At 52.9% G+C, this 19,584-nt stretch overlaps 1 protein-coding gene across 7 annotated transcripts in view; it reads right to left on the bottom strand.

Moving 5' to 3' along the window:
- Positions 1-4,833: 4,833 nt before the first annotated feature.
- TCF20 (transcription factor 20) overlaps positions 4,834-19,584 on the bottom strand; it is a 93,209-nt gene continuing 78,458 nt past the window's right edge. The window contains exons 3-6 of one of the 7 annotated variants that reach the window (XM_047786087.1): positions 19,179-19,272; positions 11,662-11,711; positions 10,631-10,758; positions 4,889-4,993 (exon numbers count right to left, since the gene is read on the bottom strand). In XM_047786087.1, the coding sequence (XP_047642043.1) occupies positions 10,675-10,758; positions 11,662-11,711; positions 19,179-19,272 (228 nt within the window). In that variant the 3' untranslated portion in view covers positions 4,889-4,993; positions 10,631-10,674. Of the gene's footprint in view, positions 4,994-10,241; positions 10,489-10,630; positions 10,759-11,661; positions 11,712-19,178; positions 19,273-19,584 lie in introns of those variants that run through there. The other 6 variants (XM_047786086.1, XM_047786088.1, XM_047786089.1 and 3 more) reach the window with 6 other exon arrangements.

Below are 19,584 nucleotides of genomic sequence, written 5' to 3'. Positions count from 1 at the left end.
TCCAGGTGGTGAATTGCCTTTCTGTGTCATTTTCTTTTTTTTTTTTTGTCTTTTTGCTATTTCTTGGGCCGCTCCTGTGGCATATGGAGGTTCCCAGGCCAGGGGTCTAATCGGAGCTGTAGCCGCCGGCCTACGCCAGAGCCACAGCAACGCAGGATCTGAGCCACGTCTGCGACCTACACCACAGCTCACGGCAACGCCGGATCCTTAACCCATTGAGCAAGGGCAGGGACGGAACCCGCAACCTCATGGTTCCTAGTCGGATTCGTTAACCACTGCGCCACGACGGGAACTCCTCTGTGTCATTTTCTGACTCGGAGAAACGTGGAGGGGGCACTTGCCCTTGTTGACTGAGCTACCAGTCAGCCTCCACGGTGGCTTAGCATAGGCTGTGACTGTCCTCAGAGGAACAGGCCTCATGGATCGTGGGGAACTGGGGTTCTGGGACCTCAAGGAGGCAGGGAAACCAGTTTTTTTTTTGTTTTGTTTTGTTTTTTTGCTATTTCTTGGGCCGCCCCTGCGGCATGTGGAGGTTTCCCAGGCTAGGGGTTGAATCGGAGCCATAGCCACCGGCCTACGCCAGAGCCACAGCAACACGGGATCCGAGCCGCGTCTGCGACCTACACCACAGCTCACGGCAACGCCGGATCGTTAACCCACTGAGCAAGGGCAGGGACTGAACCCGCAACCTCATGGTTCCTAGTTGGATTCGTTAACCACTGCGCCACAACGGGAACTCCAGGGAAACCGTTTTAAGGCCATTCTACAAAGAGGGTAAGACCCACGGGCATCCTGGTGACATCTCAGATCCAGCCTGGGGTCTCTCAGCTGGCCTCAGGTGAATGTTCCTGTCCCGTCTGGCAGCAATTTTCCACCCAGGACAGCCAGAGAATCAGGTGGTATGAGTGGGGCTGGCAGGATGGTTCAAGCGTTCGTCTCAGAGTGCCCTTGGATCAATTGCCTTTGTCTACCCTTGGTTTTGGATGTGTCATGCCCTCTTCCAAGCAGTCACGCTAATGGACACATGAAGGGCAGTGTCAGACACATCTCTAGTTTAGGCAGGGCCCTCCCCATACTGGGAACCTGTCGTCCAGGACAGGGTGACCTTGAGGATAATCTGCAACCTCAAGGTCAGTGGCCTTTTGCAATCACTGTGCAATCCTAGCCTCTGTTCACCCAGCACTCACGGGCCAGGCGCTGCCGTTCACTCCCCATTCTCTCCACACTCTGTAATAGGTGGCTTTATGGCCTCCAAAGCGCAGTCTCAGGGATTGCACCAGGGGGTCAGAGTACCATTAGGTGCACCCGAAAACTCACGCTCTGAGCTACTGGTCTATGCTGGACGTGAACTTCAATCAGGGCCAGCATTTAAGTTACTGAGATTATTTTAGAAACATTCTCAGCCTGCCCTTGCTGGCTTCTGCTCTGGTGAAGCTGCTGCGGCCAGAGGGATGAGCCCCCGCTCCCCCGCTCCCCGCCCCTCCATCCCGGTGTCACTGGTGTTCACTGTGCAGGGAAGGCTCCTCTGGATACAGGGACCGGAGACTGAGTCCAGGGTGATGTCAGCAAGACGGCGGAGCAGAAGTGCCAGGCCCTAGGACCCCAAAGTGATGCCGAGCACACCCCCTGGAGAGAGCACTAGAAAGCGGGTAGGGAGCTGCAGCACCTAGCTGGGTGCTAGGGAAGTTGGTGGCATTTTGTTAGTGCCCCCGCCCCCAGCGCCCATGGAAGAAACCTTTCAGTCCCCACGCCACCCTGGGCACAGGACGAGGGGAAGCTGGGTTTCGCTGCTCAGGGCGCTGCACCCCGGGCCCAGCGGCCTTGCCTCCCCTGGGTTTTGGCTTCTGCAAGATGAGAAAGTTCTGGCTGCACGACAATGTGAATGTACTGAACACTGCTGAGTGGAGCACTTACTGGTTCAGATGGTCATGCTGTTGTGTTTGTTAATCACCCTTTCAACAGTGGTACGTCCAGGCAATGGAATTTTCTTCAGCACTAAAAAAGAAATGAGCTATCAAGCCACGAAAAGACATGGAAGAACCTTAAACACCCATTACCACATGGAAGAAACCAATCTGAAAAGGCAATTTACTGTGTGACTCCAGATTTTGGAAAAGGCAGAAACTACGGAGACAGGGAATGATCAGTGGTTGCCAGGAGGTTGTGGGGAGGGGACAAAGAGGCGGGGCACAGAGGACTCTTAGGGCAGTGAAACTACTCTATGATACTCCAACGTTGACACGTCTTTTTTTTTTTTTTTTTTGCTTTTTAGGGCTGCACCCGTGGCATACGGAGCTACAGCTGCCAACCTACGGCACAGCCACAGCAACGCCAGATCCAAGTCATGTCTGTGACTCTCACCATGGCTCACGGAAACACCGGATCCTCAACCCACTGAGCCACGAAGGGAACTCCGGATGCATGTCTTTCTTTGTCCAAACCCACAAGATGTGCTCCAAGAGAGACCCCTAATGGAAACTGTGGGCTCTGGGTGAGGTGTTGATGCAAGCTCACCAATCAAAGAAGATGCATCACTGTGGTGGGAGGGTCATTGACACTGAGGGAGGCTGTGTGCATGTGTCTGGGGGCAGAAGATAGACGGGATATCTGGGTTTTTCCCCCTTTCTTTTCCATTTTTGCCCCGCCTCCTCGTGGCATATGGAGTTTCTCAGGCCAGGGATCAGATCTGAGCGACAGCTGTGACCTACAGACCCTTTAACCCACTGTGCTGGGCAGGGGATCGAACCTGAGTCTGACGCTGTAGAGAGGCCACCCATCCTGTTGCACCACAGAGGGAACTCTGATATCTCTGTACTTTCTGCTCAACACTGCTATGACCCTAAAACTCTTCTAGAAAATAGTCTATTTAAAAAACCCCACACACATGGAACTCAAAAAGTGGCAGGAGTTGAAATGAACATGGAAAGTTCTCCCTCCAGAGGCTGGCGAGCTAGTCAGTAGTCAAGCGTGGAACGGGACCACACCCCAGTTAACTGGTCTTCTCAGCAGCCAGGTTGAGCAAACACCTGGAACAATCACAAGTGTCTCACTCACAGTACCATCAATAAGTCAAAAGGAGACAGAACAAATGGCAAAGCGATGAAGAAACATTCACTGTCAGCAAAGTATTTTCCTTAAGATACCCCTCTTACATATTTGGTGGTTTAAGTCCTCCACCCCTAATCCATCAATCTGAACTGCGTTAATGCCAAGCTGAGACCACAAGGAGCTCAAAAAGCCGTCAGTTCTACGCGGGTCCCCTGGCCCACAGCACACCCACCCACACCTCCACCCTGGCACAGCAGAATGAGAACTGGATTGTGCTGCTGAATGTAGCCACTACAACAAAATTAATCTGCCGTTTCTGCAGCCTCAAAGTGATGAGCACACAGGAACTCATTTATAATTGCTTATTTCTACTTTACAACATTCCTTCCAGCATTTCGGTTCCCTAAAATAAAGTCCATTAACGTTGCATTATTTTTTAATAACCTTTAAAATTAATGTTGATGGAAAACATGCCCTCATATCAACTTAAAGTCGGCCGGCCAGCCCCTTACACGGCTGAGTTCCACCCTCCAGGCTGAGCCGATTCCAGGTTCTGCTACAAAGGCCGCTGGGCCTATGCGAGGCCAGGACTGCTGGGCCAGTCAGGTGTCAGCTGCCTCTGCAACAGAACCAGAGCCACCCGGGGCGGCGGGCGGGGGCTGGGATGGGAGGAGAAAGAAACACATTCACTTCAGAGTAAACAAAAAAGGAAACAAGGTTAAAATGAAGTTTATTATTTTTTTGATTTTTTTGTTTTGTTTTTTAAATAAAACTGTTTGTGAAACAGCTATTTTATCCCCACGGCAGAGTGACCCCTGAAAGATGCACTAACCCCTTCTTAAGGCCTTAACAAGATTTTTTTTGTATTTTTTTTTTAAACCAAGACATTTAAAAATTATACAATTTACAAAACAAAACAAAACAACATAAAGAATCCTGTAGCATGGGGCTGCTCAACTGGCAGGCCCCCTTTTCCTTTATAAAAATGAAAGCAAAAGAAAAAAGCGTAGAGTGGGTGTTCCTGGTCAGCTGACCCCACATGATGGCACCTGACACTGTCCCTCCCCGTGTCCACTCCTACAGCTTCGGTTCCGCCTGTCTGTCCTGGGGGTTCAGGGCACAGCTGCCTGGAACGTGCCCAGAGGCTGCCAGCCCTTGACCCTGCTGGCTGAGCCACTTAATGGGACGCTTGGGGCTCCCACAGGCCACAACTGTGACCTTGGGGCATCTGCCAATTTCACCCCCTAAGAGAGAGAAAATTTTTAAAGAATAATAAATAAATAGTGTTTCTGGAAATGAACACAATTTTATTTTTGTGTTTAAACATCATTCTCCCACTCTTGAAAGCACAGACCATCCCCACTTCCCTCCCCCTCGACTTTCCCACTTTGGGGCAAATTCATGACAAAGGAATGGTTTGCTGTGGTTGGTCTGCTCTCCCAACCCCGGGTCTAGAGTCTCTGAACTGCGAAAGCTGGGCTAAGGATCTAAGCCACCCCTGTCCTTGTGAGATGAGTTTGTTCAGTTCAATTTCACATTTAAATTTCACTGTTATTAGAACAAATTTGGAGTTAATTTTAAAATAGAATCAAAAGGGATAGCGCACCTTTCATTTAAACAAAGTCTTTCCAGACTAAAAATAGATTTATATATATATATTTTTATCCCTCCCTTTTAATTCCCCCCACCCTTTCCCATCATCCCACCCCTCCCCCCCTCCCCCCACATTGTCACTATGGAGATTGTGTCCATGGAAACAGCCATTCCGACTTCTTGGGTCTTTCTTTCCTGTGGTGTCACCGGTTTGAGAGTGATGTGAGAACTTAGGAAGGAAGTGCTGGCACGGGCAGGCACATGGGGTGGGGCGGGGTGGGGTGTGGCTGCACAGGAGGGCCATTTCCATTCCAGCACGAGTTTCCACCACCTTTCATCTCCACAGTCTCACCTGCAAGACAAAGAAACACTGGGTGCTGGGAACCTCCGTGTGCTGCTGCAGCCAACAGCCCTTGCTCCACGGTGGCACCAGGATGGGCGCGGGGTCCAGGACCGCAGACCCCACGTGGACATGCTGCTGACACCATGGACACCCAAGACCAATGGCTGAGCTGCCATGTGGCTCTGGGCCTGGCACAGGGGAAAGGCAGCAGTGACCTAGCCAGGTGCACTGGGACGAGACTCAGGGCCCCCTCTAGGTGTGTCCACCTTCCCGAGACCCGGAGAGGATTCCCTGATCCCCCAGGTGGGGCTGCGCTGGAGTGGGGCAGCTCTGGGGCCACCCTTGCTCAAAACCGTGCATCCTGTGGCTGGGCTTAGCACTTGGTGGCAGGGCCCGTCCTCAGAGGTGGCTCAGTATCAGCCAACCTTGGAGTATCTGGCTCAGGACCACATCGTGTCTGCCTCCAGTGACTGGCGGTTCTTCACCCCTAACGGAGCCCACTCTGCCCAGCAGCTCTGACGGGGGCAGGTCGCAGCTCATCCTCTGAGGCTCCCCAGGCCCTGCCGCTGGTGTCTCCTCTTCCAGCCCAGGCACAGGCTCAGCAAGGCTACCCTGATGATTGTCTGGGGTATGTGGGGTCGTACTCAGAATACTTCGTGGGTCATTACGTGTGCCAAGGCCTCAGAGAGACAGCAATTTCCAAGGAATTCAGCCCAGAAAAATTAAGCCAGAAGCCAAGAGCAGTGGCAGCCTCACCCTCGCCTTCCTGCCAATCACAGCACTCTTAGAAACTGTGTGCGTGCATGTGTGTACACACATGCACACACGAGCGTCAGGGGCTGGTACCCTCAACCTTGCTTCTTCCTCAAACCCTCTTTGGAGCTCTCCTCCAAAGAATAAGCCTCAGAAAACCCAAGCATCACTGTCTCTTCTCTGTTTCCGTAAGTCACTGGACTTTCCTAGTGGCCTACAGCATCACTGTGTGGTGCTATCACTGCTTCAGCTCTGGTTTGACCTGCAAAATTTACTAATGTGAAAAAGTTAAGAAGGCTGGTCTGTGTGCATGAGCTAAGAACAGACGTGCACCTGCCCTTCCTAACTGCTTGGCAGGAAGCATGAATGAACAGCAGGAGATTCAGAGACAGCAGGACAATGTCGCCATCCTCAGGAAAAAGCAAACCCCAGGACTCCAGCTGCAGGGGCCCAGGGACATGGACCAGTGGCTGAGCCATCCTGCCAATTGCAGGCCGTCCCAGCCTGTGCAGGCCAGGCTTCCTCCTCCCCCAGCATGGACATTCTCTGCTCCTTGCTCTGGTTTCCTGAGGCCAAGGCTGCCAGGAGAGGGGGAGAAGAAGCCTTTTCTGGTGTCACCCCAGGAACCACAGGCCCTTTGTAAATGTGAGGACAAGGGTGAGGTGAACAGGGCACCTCAAAAAACGACCAAAGGGGCAAAATCTTGCTGGAGATGTGGGCCACTGGTGCAGGCACCTCGGCCCTTCCACCCGCAACTCCCGCCACCTGGGCTCTGGCCTTCCCAACAGGGACCGATGCTAGACAGAATCGGTGTTAGGGCCCAGAGACATGACACCCCGAGTGCGACGGGCCCCCGACTTCTCAGTTTCTTCTAAAAACTGTTTCTCTCGCAGGGAGAATAGGAAGAACATTTTTTAAAGCACCAATTAGGGGCCAGGCACCATGCTAGGAGCTTTATAGATGTTATTCCATGACAACAGTAAGAGGTACGACCTCCGTATCTTAGAGACCAAGAAGCTGCGGCTGGTCAGAGGTGGGACTGCGGCTCACACGCGACGAAGCTCTTCTGACTGGGCCCCAGGGACTCTGCCTCAGCCTCCATCGCTGTGAGTCCTGTCCAAAGCGCAGGGAGCAGTTGAGAAGGCAGAGCCCCAGAGCGGGCGCAGAGCCCTCACGGCCGAGGCCTCGCTGCTCGCTGTGAAAAGGCGCCTACAGGTCTGGCTGCCAGGAATAGGATTTCAACCTGGCCCAAAGCCTCCCAACACCCCGGCCTGTCATGCTCCCAGCCTCCTTCCTGCTGCCATCTGTGGCTTGAACCTGGGCCGGGGCAGGCTGTCCTCCGAATCCTTCCACATCCAAGCTGGCCCCTCCGCCTGCGGCCGGTCTCCACCGTCTCAGCCCCACCAGACTCCCTGCTGTGACAAAGTGACACCGAAGCTGAGACCCAGAGAGGAGACGGAGGTGCAGGGCTGTGGCCCAGGGACTAAGTGCAGGTGCAGAGGCCCAGAGGGAGGGAGGGAGCTTCCGGAGCCTGGGCTTCATTCTACATGTGACGGGACCCTCTGACCCTCTGACGTGGAGGAGAGGAGTCTGAGCGGGGCTGCGGCAGGCGGGAGGGGGAGGTGGGGAGGGGCCACCTGGGCTGGGGAAGGAGAGAGGCAGATGGAATCAAGCCTCCTCTGTGTGGAACCCCAGGACTTCCCCAGGCAGCCTGGGGGAGGAGGACATCGGGATGTGACATGTGGGCAGACTGTGTGACATTCCAACCACAGACGGCGCTCGGGGAGGCCCAGCGCTAGGACGAGGAGGCTGCTGAGTGGAGGTCTGCATGGGGGGCCTGGGGTCTCCTTGTTTCCCACAGGCGAGCACGGAAGACAGATGCAGGGGTTCCGCTGTCAGAGCCCTGTCCTCTGGCTGGGCCAGATGACATCGGCACAGGGAGAGGGCGGGTGGCCACAGTCCTGCCAGGCTGCTTCGTCACCCTCAGACCTGGGCAGGGGTGGCCCACTGGCGGCTCTCCTCTCCGGCACTGCTGGCTGGTACTGGATGAGCACCAGGTACTCACATGCTGGCAGGAGAGTGGCAGGAGATTAGAACTCATGTCTCCTGGCCGCCAGCCCTGGACAGCTGCAGGGTTCCGTGTGCGGCCGAGAGGGCAGCATGCCCAGGGCTTGCTGACGCCTCACCACAGGCCAGGCTGAGCTGGGCACATAAGAGACATCTCAACCGAATCCTCACAAGGTTGGCCCCCGTCACTTCTCTTCTTAGGGGAAGAAACTGAAGCGGGTGGCCTGACCTTGGTCACACAGCACTGTCCACACCACGAGCTGGGACTCCCATGTACCATCACTGTCCCTTTCCTGTTGGGAGACCCAGTGATGGCGGCTCTGTGTCAGGATGACCGCTCCCGGGGGGTGGGTGGGGGGCACGGGCGTGCGTTTCTGCCCCTAATCACTGGGTTTCTAACAGCAGCCCCGGCCGGAAGGACGGCACCGCCCGCAGTGGGACTCTGAGCTGAGAAGGCAGGACGAGGGCCCAGCCCCATGGCAGCCCTCAGGGCAGAGGAGCCTGGCTGTGTACACCGCTCCCTGCCATGCGGTGAGTGTCTGGCCTCAGCAGACTCTGGATGGCCGCAAACTGAGGGAAAGGCCGCTTCATCACTCAGCACCTCTGTTTCTTTGGTATAAACGGGAACAGTAACACCAAGTTTCTGAAGAATGAACGATGACGCTTATGGTCCCATAAGAGCCGAGGGCTCTGTCGGCTGGCAGAGCCCAGGAAGGGGCACAAGGGAAGGCCATGTGAGCAAAACGAAAACTTCTGAGAGGAGATCTGCCCACCGGGCCCAGGGCGCAGACTCCCTCTTTTTCTCAACCCAGGCTGGGATTCCCGGACAGGAACAAAAGGCCCTGAGACAGACGGTTCTCTCCCGAACCGGCTCTTCCTGAGACCTTCCAGGAACATGCCACATGGCCCTTGGTGACAACTGCCTGGGCCAGGAAGGTGGCAGAGCTGCCTAGAAATGGTGACCAAGCCCAGGGACCCACTGAAGGGCCAACAGAGACATTCTTTCTTTTTTTTTTAGTGGCCTCTCCGTGGTTCAGGGAAGTTCCCAGGCCAGGGGCTGAATCCGAGCCACAGTTACAGCAGCGCCGGATCCTTAGCCCACTGCGTTGGGCCGGGAATGGAAGCTACACTTCCACAGCAACCCAAACTGCTGCGGTCGGAGTCTTAGCCCACTGTGCCACAGCAGGAGCTCCCCAACAGAAACATTCTTGGAAACCACCCATGCTGCGCTGCCCTGAGGGTCACGGACCCCGTGGTTTCTGACCCTTGGGCTCCGAGTCCACAGGGGGTCATGTGGCTCCTGTGACCCAACCTCCCGTCCTGCTCTGCTCCTTCCACTCCCAGCCTCACTCCACGGAGGGGAAGAGAGAAAAGCGAGTACCAAGTCCTCACTTGACAGCCCCTCGGGAGAGCAACGTAACCCTCACAAGCCCCCCAAAGACTCATCCCACAGTGGAGGGGCCTCTCTGGGGGTCGGTACTGGGACCCCGCCTAAAAAACAAACGACTTCCTGGAGGAAAAGTGCTGTGTTCTGAGATGAATTCCATTTCTTCCTCAAATGGCTGTTAGGTACATTCCAGAGAAAGGCAGACCTCCCTGCCCCCCACCCCGCGGTAACAAGTGGGGGGACACTCCACAGAGACACAGGCGCCTGGTGCTGCCCAGAGAGCCAGGCCGAGTGCACGTGTGTGTGGGTCTCAGGTGCCTGGAACAGACGCAGACACGCTCACTTGAGAAATAATCCCTCAACGAACGTTTCTGAGACATCTGGTCTCTGACCCCATCCTGTGGCATCAAGTGCCCCAAGTTACACTTTTTTTTTTTTTTTGGTCTTTCTGCCTTTTCTAGGGCCACTCCCGTGGCATATGGAGGTTCCCAGGCTAGGGGTCTAATCAGAGCTGTAGCCGCTGGCCTACACCACAGCCACAGCAACGTGGGATCCGAGCCGCGTCTGCAACCTACACCACACCTCACGGCAATGCCGGATCCTTAACCCACCGAGCAAGGCCAGGGATCGAACCTGCAACCTCATGGTTCCTGGTCAGATTCGTTAACCACTGAGCCATGACGGGAACTCCCCCAAGTCACACTTTGGTTTTCCTTTACCCCCAGGGACTCGGTGAGGCCTGGGAGGGCGAGGAAGGCAGCGGAGGCCAGCTGCTCTTAGAGACTTGAGTCCTCTCCGCCCACCTGCCTAGGAGCACGCGGCTGGCCCCAACTGCGCGCCCACAGACACACCGGAAGCACAGCTCCACCTGATGAGATTTTTTAAAGTGAAATGAAATGGGATCCTAAAGTCTCCTAAATCTTTGAGGGGATTTTCCTTCCCTTTGTACCATGAAAAGAACACCTTCATAGTACTGGGGGGAAAAAAGATTTCGACGGACAAAGGTTGGGGAACTTTTTTTTGTTTTTCAAAGGAAAATCCGCCACACACTTTAGAGAGAGTAAATCAATTAATTAAAAAGAAAAGACCTCTGGCAAGAAGCCTTTCTGAAACAGGCAGAGTGAGGGTTGCTGGCAGAAGTGCCCCAGCCCAGAGGGTCCATCCCAGAAGTCTGCTGCCACCTGCCCCCAGGAACTCCACAAACAGGCTTGCCTCGGGGAACAGTCACCCTGAAGCTCAATGGACGATGGGACCGGTTCGAAGCCTCACGCCACCTCTCCACACGTATTCTGGGGAGCTAAGCAACAAACAAACCAACACCTCATCCACCTGGTGCTGGCAGTCCGTGCGATTAGACGCTGGCGGTGCAGCCTGGCTGGGCGACAGGGCAGAGGCTACGACACCCTTGGAGTCTGGCAGGGGTGGCGGCCCCGACTCACCTGTGCTTGCTGTACTTTCCATTCCCACGAGCACACTGCCCCCCTCACCCCCGCTCGGACTGCTCTGTGCTGAGGCTGCCTTTCGCTGTCTTGTTCTGCAAGTGGGGGAGAGGGCATGGGAGGGGAGGCTGCCGCCGGCAGAGCCAAGGAGACAAGACAGCAGGGACAGAAGAACGAGTGCGGGGTCAGGGCGGGCGGAGGTGAGGAGAGGGACGCACATGGAACAGGAAAGAGAAAGCAGAGAGTCAGTATTGAATGACAAACAGGAGACACTCAGGGTTTTCTACGGCAAAATGTGACCATTAAAAAAGAGAAAATTTAAAAAATAAAAACACATAAATTAAGTAAAAAATATAAAGAGAAAATTGTAAGATCCTATGATCCACCTCTGGCAATAATTTTTAAAGAAAAGCATAAGTACGCATCTTTCAAAAGCATTTGAGGGCAGACCTGCCAGGACCTCTTTCTAGTACTTTCTGGCCCCGCTAGGAGACTGCAGACCGTGAGCACCAGTCGCCACCAGGTGTCAGTGTGCCCTCAGCCAGGGAAGAGCAGCCGCCGCAGGGCGTCCACCACCCCAGTCCCTTCCTTGGGGTCCCTTCTCCAAACCCTCTCCTCTCCACGCGTGTGGCGTCTTGGAAACAGGCCCTTCACCCCCGTTGACCTTCCTTTTCTAAATTTAAGAGGCAACTGAGAGACCACCTCTTGAATCGAAGGCTGACTTGCTTCTGCGGAGGTAAAACCTGGAGGGGACTATGAGTTTCCCCAGAGCCTGGAGTCAGCTCTCGTCCTCTTAGTCCCGGGAGACGCCTCTGCTTACACATCTGGGCTCCCGCGATCTGGGCTCCCCTTACACGAAGGGGACACCAGGAGTGCACCGTGTTCCTCTCCAGTTTCTCTCAACTCACAAACACCTTCCTCCCCGGCCCCGGCCCTCGCCAGCCCAGCCCCCGGCCCTCGCCAGCCCAGCCCCCGGCCCTCGCCAGCCCAGCCCCCGGCCGGGGGCACGGGCTCTTCGGGCTCTGCCTCACCTTGTGCTTGGGGCACCTCACCGAGAAGTTCTCCTCCTGGAGCAAACAATCTGCAAGACAGAAGGGGACCGTCAGGGAGGTCCTGGTGTGCAACACGGCCTGGGGGGCGGGGGGCCTCGCGGGCCAGGACAGACAGGGCCACGCGTGGAGCGAAGCAGTCCCCGCACTGTGAGGAGAGACACCCCCGCCTAAGCTACGGTTCCTTGAAGGAACGTCAAGTCCCGTGTTAAATGACCAGCGTCTGAGAATAGGTGATGGTACGGGAAAACACGATGCAAACTGCTTGAAAAACCAGGGCACATAAACATATACGTACAAGCCCAATTTCATAAATATTGCCTATGCATAAAAAAGGACAAAGGAAATCTACCAAAATACAGCAGTGGTTCTCTGTGGATAGTAAGATTATAGGTGGTTTTAATTTTCTTTATTTTTTTCCTGTATTTCCATGATGATATCGTATTACGCTAATTAACAGAAACCATCTTCAATAAATGTTATTTTAAAAATTCCTTATCCCAGGAATGCACTAGTTCCACAGGTACATGAAGCTTCCTCATGAAAACACTTCGCATCTGGGGGCATCTTTCCCGTGTCTTCAGAGGCAGAAAGGAGGCCAAGCCCCGGGGCCCTGCTGCCGCCCTCTCCCCACAACCCATGCAGATACTGAGAAGCTGCAGAGCCCACGTGAAGTGCTGAAGAGGAAGGTGGAATCCCATGAGGGGGCTATTAACCCTTGGAGGGGAGGACTCATTCCAACTTTCCACAGGGTGACACGTCCTCCCCGACATCAAGGATGGGCATCTGCCTCCAGGTGAGGCGCGCTCTGTGGCACAAACGTGGTGCGCGGAGCAGGGCGAGGAAATCTAATTAACGAGTTCACTCTGCACGCCCCAGCTCCTGAGGACCGACAGCCAAGTCACTGGTGCAAGAGACAGCGGCAGAATGTTAATAAATATTGATCACACGTTCAGAAAGCTCCCAGGCACTAGGATGGGAGGCAGCCTTGTTACTTAGCCTTGTTAAATTTACAATTTAACTCAGGTTTGAAGTGAGATCCAAGAATTCCCACTGTGGCACCGTGGGTTAAGATTCCAACTGCGGTGGCCGGGGTCGTTGTGGAGGTGCACATTTGATCCCCAGCCCAGCGCAGTGGGTTAAAGGATCCAATGTTGCTGCAGCTGCAGCTCGGATTCAATCCCTGGCCTGGGAACTTCCACATACTGTGGATGTGCCCATAAGAAAAGAAAATAAAATGAGGTCCAGATTAGCACTTAGTAATAAGCAAGGGAGCACACAAATGCAAACTTATGAGGTCCTCTATACGTTAATAAACAAAGGCCCTTTCATAAATCTGGTTAAGCCTGTACTATCACCTCCTGCCCTCAGCTCGTCAGGGCACAGAAAACAGCAAGTCCTGCTCGACTTTGCATCCCCCACACCCCGCATGCAAAGAGCACGGCAGTAAATGAAATGTGTTAATTTAAAACCCACAAGTACATGGCGTGACCAAGACTCCTGCTGCTCCAATCTGCCAGAGAGCTTATGAACAGCAGGATTCAGGCAGCTGGAGCTCGAGGGAAGAAGCACCTTCTCCTTACCTGGCGGTGGCAGCACTGTTTGCCAGCACGATCTTTAGTTTGGGCCAAAGAAAAAGAGCACAGGCCATGTGGGGCAAGGCCACCCTTACACCACAGGAGTTTACAGAAATGAGGAGGGGACCACGTTAGCTGGAAGAGATGTCATCAGAAAGGTAGAGGCGGCTCAGGTCCCCTCACGCCGCAGAACGATGGACCATTAGTAAAAGATGCTTAAAGTCAGGAAAAATGCTCCCAGAGGTTAAAAAGCAGAAAAGAAGTAGAACAATACGAGTACACACTAAAGGCAGCCTGGAACTAATGCCAGGGACTTCCGGAAATGGAAGCCTCCTAAACACAGACAGGCTCCACCTCTGGCAGGGCCTCCGTGCAGGACACTGCAGACAAAGGCCCTCACTCGTTCTTGTCAGGGCCCTGGGCCACCAGGACTGTACTTCACACTCCTGGCAGGGGGAGAAGCACACCCGGAGCGCTTACACACCTGGAAGGGGCCCGGGAGCCTCTTCTTCTTGGCTGCCTCCAACCAGCCTCTGCTGGGGGAGGAGCGAGGAGCGGCAGGAAGGGTGGTAAACGTCCTCTGAGGTCTCTGCGCGGAGACCTGGCCCCACCCCGCCGGCCACCCGGCCGGTCGCTTGTTCTCCTTGAGCTCCTGGCAGCATCCTACAGTGCGCAGAGGGGCCTGGTGGGCGCTCCCCACAGTGAGCTGGATCACGGCACAGGCTGGAAGGGACTCGCCAGGTTGTGCAGTCCACACAAACACCAACACCTCAGAACAGTGCTCCACTTTCATGTCTCTTCAGGCCTAAAGGTGGAGGACTCTGCAGAGCTCCTGACAACAAGCTCCAGACACCCAGATACCCACTGGGAGCTCCAGACACCCGCAGGCATCCGTACATTACACCCCAGCAGGAGGATGGTGAGCCCAAGAAGGGAAAAAATGGAAGGAGGCCTGGTGTCCTTTGGGTCTGCCAGGCCCGGTTAGTCTCCAGCCCAGCTAGTCTCCTCAGAGCTACTCAGTCTGGCAAAATCCAGGCTGGGACCCGGGGACCCACCAGCCTCACCCCACCTCCCCGAGGGGCAGTCTCAGGAAAGGCAGGCCCGGCTCCTGGGGCTGAAGAAGGGGAACAAGGGGGCAAGAGCAAGGCCCGGACTGGCCTCTGTGACGCAGAGAGCTGCCTCTCCAGGGAGGGGCCAGACCGCCAGCTGATTCATGCCACCCATCCGGGGCTCTGAACCCACTGCTGCAAGATCAAGTCAGCGGTGGAGAGAGCAGCTTAAAGATGCTGCTGGAAGGGTGGCTGCAGCAGTGAAACCCCCAGCTGTGTGTCTTCGGAAGGGTAAAAGAAAAAGCCCCTCTGGGCCAGACTCTTCATGCACAGTGCAATTATTAATGAGCCACCACAGCTCTTTTCCTCTTCGGTCTTCACTTTTGTGGCTCAACACATTAAATACATTAAATTTTTCTTTCTTTCCTTTTTTTTAAAAAGCTGGTGCTCAAGTTCTTATCATTGCATCTCTCACCCAGAGACAGATCCAGTGCCTGTGACATAAAAAGCAGCCCAATGCTGCAAACCGAGATGTCACAAGAAGACTGACAGCAGGTGGGGCAAAAGCTGCGGGAGCTACAGGTCCTCCAGTTTCCGTGGAGCTGTCCCTCGTGATGAAAAGTTTCCCCTGGACATCAACAGCTCTCTAAGGTCTGGGCAGCTGGCGGCAAGGCAGAGAGGAAAAGGCTAAACTGTCCCTTGTTCCGCACAGAGATGGAGGACTCAAACTCAGGAACTTATTTTTCTTATAACTAGAAAGTAAATCAACAAATGCTTTTTTCTGGATGCAAAGATCCATCACATATAGAAGAAAATTCCTGAGAAGTCTGTATGGGATAAATACGGGCATCCATCTGGACAGAGAAGTGTAGGCTCTGGGTCGCTAGGACTCAGGTCATCAAAAAGACCAACAAAGGCCCAAGACACAGTCACCTTGTGAAGCTGCTTCTTTGGCCCAGCTCCATGTGGAGGAGCAGAGCATGCGGCAGCCGGGGCAGCAAAGCCAGAAGGCCAAGGCCACACTGACCCAGACAGCCTCCCTCTTGCTGGATACTCGGCCACCAACTTCTACCAAATAGAGAACTTACCTGGGGCAGGCCATGAAAGGACAGGCTCAGACAGAGTGACAAATATCATTTACTTTCTAACCCTCAGCTGGTAAAGCAGGCCCTGCTTCCCTGCTGGTGGTACGTGGGGGTGCCGAGCCTTGGCCGGAGGGAGGAGAGCCCGGTTGCCTTTCCCCAAAGAACCCCCAACACCTGGGCTTGACCAAGGAGGTGCTGAGCCTGTGCTGCCAACCGCTAGCTGCAAATGGAGTTGGAATTCCACGGGAATTTAAGTTTAAATAAAAATAAAATTAAAAACTCAGTCGCTTCTTCCCACTAGCCACCTTCCGAGCACTCAACAGTCACACACGGTTTGTGGCTACTGTGTTGGAAGGGCAGCTCTAGAAAAGTCCATCACCGTTCCAAGTTATACCAAGCGGGGTCGTGCAACCCCTGGAAAAAATCTGCTTGGACACAAGTGTGTGGAAGGGAGCACATGTAGGGGGACAAGGCTGCCTGGCTGCTGCTCACCTGATGTTTCTGGGCAGAGCCTACGTACAGGAGACCACCTCCCATCAGCCACTAACAGCGCAAACTAATTCCTGCAGTATTCCCCACATAAAACTTACAAACAACGGCCAAAAGCCTAATACTTTAAAAGCCTTTGTTTAAAAACCAAGAAACTTAAACCAGAAAAAGAAACACAACATTCTGATGTGACCCTGGGTGGTATGAAAATGTGAGAGAGCCGGATTTAACGACGGCACTAGGAATGTGCCAGACCACCAGCATGGGCGAATGACAGCCCAGACTCGACACGGAAACACGCAGAGGAGGGAAGGGAACAGAAGAGACAGACGGAAACCCAAACTCCCTGAACTGACATTTCAGGCTCTCTTCTTAGTCCCCACCTATCCTTGGCCACCAGCTGCCCTTCAGCACATGCAAACGACTCCCATAAGACTCGAACTTTGGCGTAAGCATTACCTTTCTATACCTTTCTTGTTCTCTTAGTTGCACCTTCTACAGAAACCTGGTAAGAAAAACAGGAGGGAAGGGGAAGGACGTGCAAGGGAGGGGGAGGTGCTTTAAGCAAACGTCAGGAGCGCTGGGAGGAAGGGTGGCTGAGAGGAGCTCAGTCAGATCCCTCCCATACCTGTCGGATCCGACTCCAAGTGCTTTACGCCTCTGCACTTGCTCCCATCACCTGGTCAGCCACCTGCCACTCGAGCACTCTCATTTGTCCTCTCAGTTTCTCTCCCTCCATCCTGACTGCAAGCATTATGAGGACCTGCTAGGTGAAAGTCTCAGACCCCTGTGATGCTCAAAACATAACTGGTGAAAACATCAATCAAGAACCAAGAGTCAGGAGTGCCCGTCGTGGCACAGTGGAAACAAATCCGACCAGGAACCATGAGGTTGCAGGTTTGATTCTGGCCTCGCTCAGTGGGTTAAGGATCTGGCGTTGCTGTGAGCTGTGGTGTAGGCCGGTAGCTGTAGTTCTGATTAGACCCCTAGCCTGGGAACCTCCATATGCCATGGGTGTGGCCCTGAAAAAAGAAAAGAAAACAATTCCAGAAACTAACAAAAACTGTAAATTAACCATGTAAAATAAAATACACAATAAAATAAATACCCACATACACACGTACAGAAAGGAAGAAGACTATTCCACTTATCATTACTCCAAAAATAATAAAATGCTTAAGAACAAATCTAACAAAAGAAGTGCAAAATGTGTACTCTGAAAATTACAAAACATTGTTGAAAGAAATTCAAGACTGAAATAACTAGAAAGACAGACGCCCATAACCATGGGTTGGAGGAATGGCAACACTCTAATCAATCTGCAGATTCAAGGCAATCCCTATAAAGTTTCTTTCTTTCTTTGTCTTTTTGTCTCTAGGGCTGCACCCATGGCATATGGAAATTCCCAGGTTAGGGGTGTAATCAGAGCGGTAGGTGCTGGCCTACACCACAGCCACAGCAACGCAGGATCCTTAACCCACTGAGCGAGGCCAGGGATTGAACCTGTGTCCTCACGGATGCCAGTTGGGTTCGTTAACTGCTGAGCCACGAGGGGAACTCTGCAATACCTATAAAATTTCAATGGCTGTTTTTTATTTTAGTTTTATTTTAAACAGAACTAGGAAAAGCTGATCCTAAAATCTGTATGAACGGAGAAGTATCCAGAATACCGAAACAATCTTGAAAAAAAAGAACAAAGTCGAAGGACTCACACTTCCCAATTTCAAAATCTACCACAAAAGCTATAGTAATCAAGACGGTATGATACTGCAGAGAGTCCAGAAATGGCCTGTACGTCTAGTCAATGGGTTTTCAATAAAGATGCCAAGGTCACAGAATGAGGAAAGGGTAGTCTTTTCTACAAATGGTTCTAGGACAACTGGAACCCATATGCAAAAGAACGAACTGGATTCCTACTCCACACCACATACAAAAATTAACTCAAAATGGATCAACGACCTTTGTAAGGGCTAAAACCATAACACTCTTGGGAGAAAATGAAGGCATTATAAATCGTTGTGATCTTGGATTAAGCAATGGTTTCTTAAATGAAAGAAAAGCCAATGAGCAACAAAGAGCATAAGCAGCAAGAGAAAGATAAACTGGTCTTCATCAAAGATGCTCAACATCATTCGCTGCCGGGGAAATGTGTAAGCCCAAAGAACAACGAGATGCCACGTCATGCCCAGTGGGACAGCCACAATAAAAAAGACAGATAAAAACAAGTGTCGGTGAGGGTGTGGAGAAGTTGGAACCCTCACACACTGCTGGAGGGATGGAAAATGATTTAGACACTCTGGAAAACATTTGCACGGTTCCTCAGGTAAACACAGAGTTACCATTTGACCCAGTAATTCCATCCCTACATTTACACCCGAGAGAAATGAGAACATCGAGTCCACACACAGAGTTGTCTGTGAATGTTCACGGCAGCGTTGTTCACAATAATAAAAAGGCGGGAAATCCAAACATGCGTTGAGCATGATATGGTATATCCGTACAATAAAATATTTAAAAATAAAACAAGGAGTTCCCACTGTGGCACAGCGGAAATGAATCCGACTAGTATCCATGAGGATGCGGGTTTGATCCCTGGCCTCGCTCAGTGGGTCGGGGATCCAGCGTTGCCGTGAGCTCTGGTGTAGGTCATAGGCTCGGCTTACATCCCCAGTTGCTGTGGCTGTGGTGTAGCAGGCAGCTGTAATTTTGATTTGACCCCTAGCCTGGGACCTTCCATATGCCCCAGGCGCAGCCCTAAAAAACAAACAAACAAACAAAAACAAAAAAAACCCCACAAAGTATTGACACAAGCTGCAACATGGATAAACTGGCGAAACAAGAAGCTGCGTCACAGAGGAGCCTATCACGAAGACCATATAGTGTGTGATTCCACCTACATGAAATGGCCAGAACAGGCAAATCCGCAGAGATGGAAAGTAGATTAAGTGGTTGCCAGGGGCTGGGGGGCGGGGAGGATGGAGACCACCAATGGGTAGGAATTTACGAGGCGATAAAAATGCTCTAAAATTGATTGTGCTTGTGCTTGTGCAACTCTGTGAATATAATGGTGAAAAACCACTGAACTGAACACCTAAGGAGGTGAATCTTTTGTGAGTTACATAAATAAAACTTACTAAAAAATCGCCCTGTTTCATTCCTTTTTATTGTCTTCTCTGCCTTCCTTCAGAATTTACAAACAGAAAAGGGTCAGAAGAGACAGAGGAACCGTAAAGGCAGAGAATCCAGGTGTCCGTCCTAGGCTTCGGATGCCCTGGACAAGGGTCCCTGGTCCATCTTACCTGCGTCAATGGCACACGGGTAATGGTATCGGAAGGAGCAGCCTTTGTTGTAGCAGCCCAAGGTGGCGCCAGCCTCCTGGCAGTGGGAACATTTCTGAAAGGAAGGAAGAAGTCAGGCGTGTCAGCACCCCAGATGCACCCCTCTCCTCTAGCCTTCCCCAGGCCCCAGGGGTCAGACCTCAGCACATGTCTCTGTGGTTACAGGGGTCTGTGGCGGCAGGACGGACTGTCACTTTCTAACCGCTGCTCACCGACCAGTCATGGACGGGATCCAGCAGAAATGTTTCAGGCCAGGTGTCACAACTGCTCACAGATAAATCAAACAGAACAACGCTGGGGCGAGGGTGAGACGCCTGGCCCTGCCTCTGGTGTCCCTGCTGTCCCTCCGCCGCCTGCCTGTCCGTCC

This window comes from Phacochoerus africanus, chromosome 7 (assembly GCF_016906955.1).
Source record: "Phacochoerus africanus isolate WHEZ1 chromosome 7, ROS_Pafr_v1, whole genome shotgun sequence".
NCBI classification, from domain to species: domain Eukaryota; kingdom Metazoa; phylum Chordata; class Mammalia; order Artiodactyla; family Suidae; genus Phacochoerus; species Phacochoerus africanus.
The sequence above is the reverse complement of the archived record's forward strand: the minus strand, read 5'-3'. Positions and strand labels throughout refer to the sequence as shown.